The following is a 12,500-nucleotide window of genomic DNA, read 5'->3' as shown; positions in this document are numbered from 1 at the left end:
TGCGTGCGTGCGTGCGTGCGTGCGTGCGTGTCCATCAGTGACACTGTGTATAGCAGCATACTTATGCCAGTTGTTTTGTGAAAGGTAAAAGTTTAATAGAAATGTTATTCAATGGATTAGTGTGTGTGGACGTGCGCGGGTGTGTGTGTGTGTGTGTAAGCAAGCTTTGTGTAGCTGTGTGATTTCTCTTTCACAGTGCTGGTGAATAGAGCAATTTTTGAAACCCCACAACAGAACAGGAAGTGCACAGTATACCACGGACAACGGCTCCTCAGTCTCTTCACATAGAATACCTTTTCTTCTCATTGGCTGGTGTCTGCTGCTGGTCGTCCTTGTTCGAATGCTGGCACGGTGTCAAAACAGCTAGCAGCCAGCAGTGTATAGCCTACACACACACACTAACTAAAACCCTCCACTGTTGCCCAATCGTTTATTCACTGTTAACCACTTTAACTCTGCTGTCCCTAATTTGGGCATGTCATTATAGATTATATTTGACAAATAATTAAAATATATATATTTTTTGAAAATAACGGATTTACAACCTCAAAAACGTTTGAGATACGAGGAGTTGTGAGCTTGTAGATTGGCTATTTTCAAATTGGCAAAGTGTAAAATAGAGTTTTAAAACAAAGCTTTGTCTATAGCAATCTGGGAACCCATCGCCAAATAAAAAGGAAAAACAGCGCCCTCTGCTGTTTTTTACTCTTTCACTTGGCTCTGGGACGAGCTGAACGGAGCACCCGTGCGCAAGGAAACCAGGGTTTTTGGTCTGCCCTCAGCGCTCCACTTCCGGTGGTGCGCTTATGTTTTCATTCCCACTAACAATATTTCTACACGGAACACTAACACCACTTCTCCCAGAGAACATGGATCGTTATGGTTATAAGCCCACTTGTTTCTATGATGAAAGAGCAATTTAAAATGTGAATATATTTCCGTGGTTTTGTCTGCTCCGAGTTTTTGTTTTTTTTTGTCCGCTATTGTTAAATGAGTTTCGGTTTGTTTTCAGTGGGAAGCGAGAGCACAGACAGTAAATCCTGCCCACTACATTTGATTGGGTAAAGCGCGGCCTGCTACCTGATCTGAAGGCACGCCCACTTGTAGGCCAGTGCGTACACGTTATGACGAACCCCCCCGACAGATTCAAGCGGAGAGCAGAATCTGTTCTGTTATGTCTATAGAGACTATTTGAACGTGCGGGAGGTTGATTTCGGCATTCTCTCAACCCTCTGGGACGTGGATGTTGCTGCTGGTTGCCATGTTTTCAGTGCCGTTTTCCCCCAGAGAAAGGTTCTAACGTTGTCCTCTCCTTGGTTGTCTGTTTTCCAGAGTGCGGCCGCTGCTCCCAGTCCGGTGATGGGCAACATGCCCCCCAACGACGGCATGCCAGGAGGACCCATGCCTCCAGGCTTCTTTCAAGTGAGTCAATGATTCTCTCAGCCTGCGGGCCGTGAGGCTGTTGCAACAGGGCCTCCAAATAGATTGACGAAAAAAAAACTACGATTTTGATGATAATATAACATACAATCATCATACAACATTTCATAATAATTAAAAAAAATGATTTAAGTAAAAAATTAAACAAAAAACACCATGGTATTTTTCTTTAAAACCTTGAAAAATTAGTTTTCTTCGTGCTAACCATGAATAGGAACTTAAACTATACTACGTTGGTTCCACTGATCCAAGCCAGAACACAATTGATCGATTGTTCATGAAAATGCACCCATCTGATCACTTGGCCTCAGACTCTGTCACCATTGATGCTTTCTGAATGCTGTCTGTCTGTCTGTCTGTCTGTCTGTCTGTCTGTCTGTCTGTCTGTCTGTCTGCATTCCTCCACTCCCTCCGTCCCTCCACCCCTAAGCCTATCCGTCTGTCCCCTCCTCCTCGTTTAACCTCTTTATGCTCAACGGAAATAGCCGATCTACAAGCTCACAAATGGGTCTCGATGCAACGCGTCGCGAGCTTGTAGGTTGGCTCTTTTTCGGCCAACGGCACTGTTGTACGATGGAAGTAAGAATCAGGGCTTAGCCGGCTTAATCCCTGTCCAGATGTGTTCCCCTTTCCCTCTCTCTCTCTCAATCTCTCTCTCTCTCTCCTCTCTCTCTCTCTCTCTCTCTCTCTCTCTCTCTCTCTCTCTCTCTCTCTCTCTCTCTCTCTCCCTCTCTCTCTCTCTCTCTCATATGACACTGGGTAGTTCACCTCCTATGTCCTGTCTGCATCTACAGTATATACCTGTGTTTGCTGATATGCTGCCATGTAAAGACCTTTGACCAATATATACCGTATACTGTATTTGTGCTACTTTTACTCTTTCAAACAATATTATTGTTTTAAAGTGAAGGAAGCAGTCAGGCATTTGTTTCCGTTTCTAGGGACTAACCTATATCTAGAGGCTGTTAAAGGTCTGTTAAGGTGAGAGGACGGGAGAGGAGAGGAGACAAGTGAAGGAGATGAGGGGAGGGGAGGGGAGAGGAGAGGAGGTTATGGGAGAGGAGAAGAGAGCAGAGGATGGGGGGCTATTTTCTCTGGTTTGTGTTGCTTCACTAATTCCTCCTGTCATCACTGTTCTGTGAAGGCTGTCTGGGATGATGACGAGGTCACGCGCACGCACGCACGCACGCACGCACGCACGCACGCACGCACGCACGCACGCACGCACGCACGCACGCACGCACGCACGCACGCACGCACGCACGCACGCACGCACGCACGCACGCACGCACGCACGCACACACACACACACACACACACACACACACACACACACACACACACACACACACACACACACACACACACACACACACACACACACACACACACACACACTCTCTCTCTCTCTCTCTGAAATATAATATTAAGGTTTGAAATATTTGTCCCACAAAAACTTCACAGGAGGAATGATGAACTATTCCTTATTTTTGTCAGGCAACACACATCGCACAACACTCTGTCACCAAAGAGTGTGTGTGTGTGTGTGTGTGTGTGTGTGTGCGTGCACACGCACGCGCGCGCGTGTGTGTGTGTGTGTGTGTGTGTGTGTGTGTGTGTGTGTGTGTGTGTGTGTGTTTACGCGTGTGTGTGTGTGTGTTGGGGTCGTAGAGAATGTTAATGATGTATGAGCAGTGAGCAGGCCGGGGAGAAAGCTATCTGATAGAGATGCGTGAGTGACATTGCTTTCCATAAATAGACTGTGTGCATGGAGGAGGAGGAGGAGAGAGAGAGAGAGAGAGAGAGAGAGAGAGAGAGAGAGAGAGAGAGAGAGAGAGAGAGAGAGAGAGAGAGAGAGAGAGAGAGAGAGAGAGAGAGAGAGAGAGAGAGAGAGAGAGAGAGAGAGAGTGAGAGTGAGAGGGAGAGACAGTGAGAGAGACAGACAAAAAGGGACCCGAAAGAGAACTCGCAGTACAGACGGGAAGAGGGAGACAGACAGACAGACAGACAGACAGACAGACAGAGAAGAAGACAGGTATATAAGAAGTATTGCTTCAGTGTTCGCCACCACTGCAGTAATATTTCCTCTCCTCTCCTGTTTTCCTTTCTTCTCTCTGCTTAGCTCAGCTCATCTCGGGCAGCTAACCAGGCAAAAAAAAAAAGAAGAAGAAGAAGAAGAAAAAAAAAAGAAAAAAAAACAGCAGGGAAAGAGTGTGAAAGGAGAGCCTGCATAACACACCCACACCACCAGCCCTCCCACACTCAACACTAGAGATGCACACACAATACTCCCTCGCTCCCGTCCACACCATATATCAGGTTTCCTTATGTCAAGTGGACACCGATACGGGCTTAGTTAACTGTGTAGTAGTAGTAAAGACAAAGACATGTTGTTTTCATTTCCCCATGCCATGCCTTTGCTTACGGCCAGCCTAAAACATACACATGTTGGATCCCCCACCGGCAACCAGCAGCCCTCCACTCCCCACAGCCTGTTAATGTAATGAGTCCGATGCACACCGAAAGAGAGCGGGAATGCCATTTATTCATTCCAAGGAAGAGTTTCCTCCTAAAATAACGGAGCGCCATTCTTCTCGCCGTCGTCAGCACTAAGTTATAGGGTCAGCTGTTATGCGTGCGGGGATGTGAAACTCTTACTTCTACCACAGAGTGTAGGAAAACTCTGTTGAAATATTCATGATAGAGAATCATATGCCACTGGATCTGCATCATCGGCTCTGAAGCGCGTGTTGTTGATCAGTGAGAGCTGATGTCTTGGTCAGTCGTTGTCTTAACAACTGTGGGCTAGCGGGGGCGGTATAGAGAGCATGCTAACACGACGGGGAAAGAAGACGGTGAACGGTGATCAAGCTCTTGACTGTGTCGCATTGACAGGGCTGTAGTAGTAGTGTAGTGCACCCACACTCTCTGCTTCCCGGTAATGCTAAACTGCACAGATTGTGCATGGATATAAAAATGTAATAAAGGGCTTGTTATGATATTGAGGATATTTAAGCGCCAATGTTGACATAACCAATTTCTTTATATGTTCCTGGGGCATACACTACCTTGGTTACAGTGGTGTTATGCGAGGCTGAACGGCTACTGAATACCGAGGAGCACTTCAAAGTATCCATATTTTACGCAACTATAGACAGTACATTATGCAAAAGGTCACAAGGAGATTCGGGATATTATGCCCAGAAGAACTGAGATCCAATGAAGACATATTTAAATAAGCGAGTGCTTAAAGCTGACCAGTATAGTGTTGACGTAGCAGATCTTCCAACACAAGCGCTCTCATTCAGAAACACACTACTCTACGCTTGCAATCAAGTAAATTGAATGTGGCTGCTGTGTTCCGGCACACGCATTATTCATAAAGCACTACTCCCTTCTGCCTATATACTGTCCATATACCCATGGCAATTAAAGTATTTCTAACTATTCCTTTGACTGCCACAAGTGCTAAAATGTGTTTCTTCAAACTAGACTAAAAAACATTTGAGAAGCATTAATGGCGCAAGAGAGACTGTCAGGCCTGGCCATGTTGGCCAATTCTTTTCAAGATTTTTCAAAAATAGCAGATCTACAAGTTCATAGCGCGCGCTATGAGCTTGTAGATCTGCTATTTTCGAATAGCCAAAGAAATCTTAAAATGACACAGATGCGTTCCCGGTCTTAATGGATTAAACGCAGTTTGTTGACTAAAATGCTGATTGGCTTGTTTTCTTTGCTTGCACATACAACAGTTAAAATGTACACAGGACCCCTCCAGCGCCAATTTAACGTTGTTAATTTAACTCAAGAGAGGGTACAAATGGACCCAAGAGTCCATTTTATTCCATGCATTTAACCCACTTGGACTAGCAAAAACACCCAAAACAGCTCTTTTAAGAACCACCCGAACATAATTACTGCTGAATATCATTCATCAGCAGTAAAATCAGTTTGCGGGGCTTGGGTTGTGTGTGTGCTGTCTTTCCCATGTTGCTGGTTCTCTGTGTGGGTTGGAGTTGGATGAATAAAGGAGTCAAGTGTCCGTCTTCGACGTCTTTGCGTCGGTCGCAACATAGACATATAAAGGTAGACGCCTCCTCTGGCTCTGAGGCGTCTGTATCTCGGGCGCGCACCAGCTTCCGCCCTCAGTCGCGTGCGTCACAGAAGGGGACGTTCGGTAGGCCAATCAGAGGCCTACTGAACGCCCCCTTCTGTGACACACACGAATAGGGAAAAACTTCCTTGGACCAGGGGCGGAAGCAATATAAGGGTATTGCGATACAGGTCGCTCCAATGAACTGCAGAGGCCAATGAGGTATCTAGGTTTCTATATCTATGGGTCGCAACCCCAACGGCACCTTCCCCGCGACCCCACTTTGGGTCGCGACCCATAGTTTGAGAACCGCTGCACTAGTGCCTAATTTATACTCCAGCATACGATGGCGTCCTTTGTCCCGGATATAGTAGATCTACAAGATCACAACACATCATGGTTTGTGTGTGTGTGTGTGTGTGTGTGTGTGTGTGTGTGTGTGTGTGTGTGTGTGTGTGTGTGTGTGTGTGTGTGTGTGTGTGTGTGTGTGTGTGTGTGTGTGTGTGTGTGTGTGTGTGTGTGTGTGTGTGTGTGTAGGGGTGTGCCGATATATCGTCCCGCGATATATCGCGATACGTTTTCGCGACGATATGTATCGTTTTGGAAAAAAAAAATATCGTTTTGAAAAAAAAAAAAATTATTTTTATTTTTTTTTACACCAATCAAAATAATCAGGCATGCAAACAGCCCCGAGGTGAAAAGGGTGACAACATGTTGTTTTTTTTCGGGTCAGGTGTCACACTATTGCCCTATTTGGATTCAAAACGGCTGAAAAGCTACAAGTTTGCATGTCTGAATAATGCAAAAACAGAATTATTTGTTTGCATTTCCTTTTTTTCTCCCCCATTTATTTGCATAATAAAAAAAGTGCGTATCGTATCGTATCGAAATCGTATCGAAGTTGTGAGCCAAATATCGTATCGTTTCGTGAAATTAGTGTATCGGCACACCCCTAGTGTGTGTGTGTGTGTGGTTGCTTTTTCCGGCAATTTCCCCATATGTAACCATGCAGTAATTAACATAGGTGACCCCAGCACTGTTATTGCTACACTCCTGGGAGAGAGAGAGAGAGAGAGGGGGGGGGGGGGGGGCTTTACAGAAGGAAGAGGCGAGGAGAACATGGGGTGAGGAGCACGACTCCCAGCCTCCCGTTCCGTGTAGGGTGTAGGCCATGTGTTGGGCTCCTGCAGCAAAGAGAGGGTGACGAAAGCGAAGGAGGGAGTGAAAGGAGACGAAGAGAGGAAAGGAGAGGACAGGAGAATGACTAAAAAGCAGAGAGAGAGAGAGACAGGAAGGCGGCGTGGCTGGCGTGAGGCCCAGATCAGTAGTTCTCTATGGTACAGTTATAGGGCGGGCCAGCTTCATAATCCCCCACTCCCCATAGCAAGAGTCCAGCGCTGCTGCAGCAGCAGCAGCAGCAGCAGCAGCAGCAGCAGAGCCCTCTGGGGAGGACAGACCAGGGGAGACTCTGGGTACAGGAGGGGGAGGGAGGAGAGATGGACAGTTAACACATTGGGTGTTTTTTTTTTCCTTCACAGCACCAGGAGATATCATTTTCCGAAGATTTAGACTCCAATCCACTTCCTGGTTAACTTATGACTTCAAAAGCCTGTATCTCGGCTCCTAAAAAATGGTTAAAAATCCTGGCACTCAGTGTACTCTGTTTTTAAAAAAACCTGGCACCCCATGTGTTAAGGAGAGAGGGGAGAAGTAGGGATGCACCGATACGGAAATTCTTGGCCGATACCGATGTTTAAAATAACAATTATCCGATAGCCGATACTTGTTCTTTCGTTTTTGGTGTTATTATTTCCCCCTTTTGCGCCAGGGAAACAAATACATCTTCCTTATAAGAAATAACTGTTCACAATCTGCAGCTTGGTAGGCTACAGATAACCAGATAACTAGGGCTGTGAATCTTCTACTATCTCACGATTCGATTCCGATTCTTGGGGCCACGATTTGAAAAGATTCAAAAATATTTTTAAAAATCGATTCTCATTAAAAAAATATTCCCAATCAGTTTTATCTAAATTATTTCAGTCATATTATTTTCATCTGGACTTTAACAACCAAGTGTAGCCTAGTTATTTCCAACAGCTCAAACAAAAAAATATGTAATACCAGAGAGGGTTGTGTAAAATTCTTTATTTTTTTCGTGTGGGCACCACAGTGAGTAGTCATGTGACTACAAGGGCAACACAAAATACAACATTGGGACAAAGCAAAACAAAGACTAGAACAAATAAGGCACCAAATTAACAAAAAGTAGACTTTGATGGAATCTCAGATCAGGTGTAGTTCTATTTGATGCAGAAACACAACATAATTGCCTAGATGAAAGTAACATTAACGAGTGTCAACGAGCGTCAGCTGGACAGTGACACACACACCTCAGCTGTGCTGAACTGAAAGTGACTGGAGTAAAAAAAAGCCCTTGAATATGACTGAAGACATGTTTACTGTGATGATAATGTTTACTGTGATTATGGTAAGCTTACATTTCATGGGGCGCCCTCTGGCCTAGCGGTCCAGGGCAGACGCATACCACATCTGCTGGTAATCCAGCTTCACAGCGTGTCGCGGGTTTCGACTCCCGATCCCGACAACATTTGATGTGTGTCATCCCCCCATCTCTCTCCCCATTTCCTTACTTTAACTAGTGCTGCTAGCTGTTCTCTATCATTCATTTGTTGTTGTTGGTAGTGCTGCCACAATGCTGAGGAACCAAAACCAAATCATTTCACTCTTGTGTACTCTTTTATACGAGGTAACAATAAAAGTCTTTGAATCGTGAAATCAGGAGAGGAGAGGAAAGGAGAGGAGAATGGCGCACTAGGGAAGAGAAGGAACAGTGAGACTTTAGGGAAGGATGACATAGTCTTTGAGAATAATGATGTGTTATTAATGCTGCTTAGAAGTGCATGATAGCAACGTAGAACAATCCATGACAGCAGCATACTGTACACTTGATGGATTCTCGCTCCCACCTGACGTCTTCATCTCTTTGATCTCCACTTAACCCTTTATATACTTTGTTGACCGATGTCCCCCAGGTGTCTATGCTTGGGCCCCCTCCTTTCTACACCAAATCTCTTTGCAACCCTACATCAGTGGTTCTCAAACCTTTTCATGTCAAGGACCCCCAAATTGTCACTTATTAGCCCGCGGACCCCCATTTGAAAAGATATGCCAAAGGACGTCCCATAAGAGAAGATTTGTACGGCTCTGGCAGTGATTCTCAACCATTTTCATTACAAGTACCCCCAGTTTAACATGCATTATTAGGCTACGGACCCCCATTTAATGGGACCCTAATTTATATTGTAAAACCAATGTTAATTTAACTCTGAGAGTGTACAAATGGAACCATTTGTTACACTCTCAGAGTTGCAGACCCATATGGGTCCATTTGGTTCCTATCCATCATTTAGCTGGGGACCCCCCTGGAACTCCCTCAAAGACCTCTGGGGGTCCCCGGACCCCACTTTGAGAACCAATGCCCTACATGACACGTTGTGAGCTTGTAGATCTGCTATTTTTGCCCAAAATGTGTGTCTACGGTAATATGACAAGCCCCGAAAAGGGACACTAGACTGGTTAAAACTACGCACACTCTCAGAACGTTTAGGTGACAGTTACCTCTATACAGACAATATATATCGTATATAGACAGTCTGACCGGCTGAACGAAATTCAAATAAAGACACACGTCGGGGAAGGAAAGTAAATACGTTTGAGCGTCGTGGCTTCCCTCTGAGGAAAAGCAGATTTGATCAAATGGGCTCTTCAGGATGCGCCACTGTGATCCGCCTGTCAAACAATGTCAGCAAAGAACAGCATACTTTGTGAAACTAATTCTCATATTTGCCCAAGGCATGTCAGATCCTCTGAAGTATTAGGCATTACATTATGTCTCTAAGCTAGTCAGAGGGCGGAGCGGCTTCCTTCCACTTAACTAGAATTCAGCTCATTGTGCCAAAAACGCAGACACAGGCAGTGTGTGTGTGCGTGTGCGTGTGTGCGTGTGTGTGCGTGTGTGTGTGTGTGTGTGCGTGTGCGTGTGCGTGTGCGCGTGTGCGTGAGTGTGTGTGTGTGTGTGTACACGTGCGTGCGTGTCTTTGCAGGTAATTGCAACTCTTCAGGGATAATGGCAAAAAAAAGGGCAGACAGAATGACACAGTAGAATCCTCATTGTTAATTTAACTCTGACAGTGTAAAAAATGGGCCCAAGTGGAGCCGTAACAACAGGGTACCTACCCGTAGCAACTAGGTGTCATGAGATACATTTTCAAAACGATTATTACAGGCTGAGTCACAGAGAATGTGTGGTGAATGATTAAGGCTTTTTGGCAACCCTGCGTTTGTAGCTGATAAGGCTGACCCCCCTCTGGGTGCCATGTGGTCAGCCTTGATTATTACAGGTACAGTACCTGCCTGAGGACTGGTGGCTCAGGTACCGTCATTCATAAGGGTCAAATGTCAACCCTCGAAACGCTTTTCCCCACGCTGCTGTGAAAGCACTCCTGGGACGGCCTCGCCCCTCATACAGCACAGTCAAATCCTCAGTGTCTATATAACTCTTGAGAGTGTGCAAATGAGACAAATTTGTACAAAAATGAGAGAGTGTGAGAGAGAGAGGGCGTTACAAATGGAACAATTCACCTTGAGGCTTTTACTGTGTAAGAACTAGAGCAGTGGTTTTCAACCTTTTTCATGCCAAGGACCCCTAAATTGATATATATTTGGCTGCAGACCCCCTTTTTAAAATGTTTTGTGCCAGGGACCCCCAGAAGCAAAGATATCAGTTAATTTTCGCTTTAAAAAATATAAATATTCAAAGATATGCACACTTTTTCAAGTTTTTTCAAAAATAGCAGATCTACAAGCTCATAGCGCGGCACTCGGTGCCGCGCTATGAGCTTGTATATCTGCTATTTTTGAATAGCTAAAGCTAAGTGGTTAAAAATGATTGTGATGCTATGTCAACTAATTTTACTGGGGACCCCCTGGTACTCCCTCAAGGACCACTGGTGGTCCCCGGACCACTGGTTGAAAACCACTGAACTAGAGAGTTGACGCTACCCCTTTGGACCATTGGCGACTGAGGGGAGAGAGAAAGAGATGACATACACACATAAACATTAACACAGATTCTTATGAGGCTGAAGAGTGTGTTGTTCCGCAGCAAGCAAAGGAAATTGTGAATGAAAAGCGAATAATAATTAAATAGAGGAATGTTTCCGACGTTTCCGCAAAACGTTGTGGAAAGAAGAGAGTGCGACAGTGTGAGTTATGAACAGTGGGATATGTCGGTTAGTCCTAAGCAAACATTTCCTCTGTTCCTCGTCTGTTGTTGCCTTTCAGACTTCAGTCTTATAAGCTCACTTCATAATCCGTTGTACAATGGCATCGCTTGCAGACAAGAGCTGATTTTCAAGCTAACAACATGTTTGCGATGCAATTTACAATTAGGCATTTAGCAGACGCTCTTAACCGGAGCGACTTACAATAAGCAAGGTAAACAAACACGTGCATCAAATGCAGAGAGGCAGCGCGTAGTGCCTCAGTAAACTATAGGATCACGGGTAAACAAAGGACACTGCATCGGTCTAAACAATTACTGTCGAAATAATCAAATGTGCAGTGCTATACTATAGGATATCAGGTAAACAATGAACCTAGCATCTGTCTAAATAACCTGCTATCTGCGACACATGGTTATTATAGCCTGAAAATCGGTTCTTGTCGGCAAAGCGACTCGGTCGTACTACTGAGTATAAATCGTCTGGGTCTGCCTGCACGCACGGGCCCAGCTGTATTAGCCGCCCCCGACCCCCCCCCCAGCGCACAGCTAACCCCCCTCCACACACACGCATTATATTGTCTCTGTCGGGTAGTAACCTCATATGTCCAAAACAGTTACTTTTCAGGATTTAAAAAGAAAATGACAAAAGTAGCAGATCGACAAGCTCAAAACGCGGCGCGAAGCGACGCGTTTTGAGCTTGTCGATCTGCTACTTTTGTTGTGGATTTCGTTGTGGATCTGCTACTTTTGATGCTTTCGTGTGATCAAGTAGGGCGTTAGTTTACGCAAAAAAAAACGCAAAAAGTTAAAATATGGAGATAAGAGGTTTCTGCCCCGACAGCAACGAAATTAGGCTTAATCTGTTAGTGCTGAGCTTGAGCCAAGTCTGTTTTGTCTGTCAGACTAAACGTGTACCAGTCTGCTGGGACAATGATTTAAATATAGCCCAGTGTGTCCCATATTGAGGCAGCTTTGCTCCTGTCTGAACCCTGCGTTCAGCATGCTGTTGTTTCATAGGCAAACACCACAGGAGAACCACGGTCCCAAAAGAAAGTCTAAACAGTCGCACTGGCGATGGTGTTGAGTTCCACACGCACTAACGCACCCACGCACGCACGCACACACACACAGACACACTCCCTCACTCCCTCTCACTCTATCTTTCTTTCTCTCTTTTTATGTCTCTCTCTCTTTCACCTTCTCTCTATCACACACACGCACGCACGCACGCACGAACGCACACACAGGTTTGTACTATACTTGTGAGGACGTCAACATTAAGACGGTGTATGAATTGTATGAATGCCATTCTTTTTTAATTACCATTTTCGACCACTAAAGCCGAAAAAGATCCGCAATTTTTCGGTGCATGACAACTAAGCGTAAATCAGGCATAACGCCATCTGTAATCCCTGAACCTAACTTCTAAATGTCTAATCCTAAACCTAACCCCAATCTGTATCTTTTTTTTTCAACCATAAAACAACCCTTTTTTCTTGTGAGGACCAGAGAAATGGTCTTCACAATGTCTATTTCTAAAATTCTACTATACTTGTGGGGACGTTCGGTCCTCACAAGTATAGTAATACACACACAAACACACACACACACACACACACACACGCACACACGCACACGCACACGCACACACACGCACAC

At 45.2% G+C, this 12,500-nt stretch overlaps 1 protein-coding gene across 2 annotated transcripts in view; it reads left to right on the top strand.

Annotated features, from left to right (window-relative positions):
* ssbp4 (single stranded DNA binding protein 4) overlaps positions 1-12,500 on the top strand; it is a 140,566-nt gene that overhangs the window by 108,686 nt on the left and 19,380 nt on the right. For both annotated transcript variants that reach the window (XM_084067464.1, XM_084067465.1), the window contains exon 5: positions 1,333-1,422. In XM_084067464.1, coding sequence (XP_083923590.1) covers positions 1,333-1,422 — 90 coding nt within the window. The remainder of the gene's footprint in view (positions 1-1,332; positions 1,423-12,500) is intronic.

The sequence above is a fragment of the Gymnoscopelus microlampas genome (genome assembly GCF_963454915.1).
Source record: "Gymnoscopelus microlampas genome assembly, chromosome: 9".
Taxonomy (NCBI): Eukaryota; Metazoa; Chordata; class Actinopteri; order Myctophiformes; family Myctophidae; genus Gymnoscopelus; species Gymnoscopelus microlampas.
This window is presented reverse-complemented; position numbering and strand designations above follow the sequence as displayed.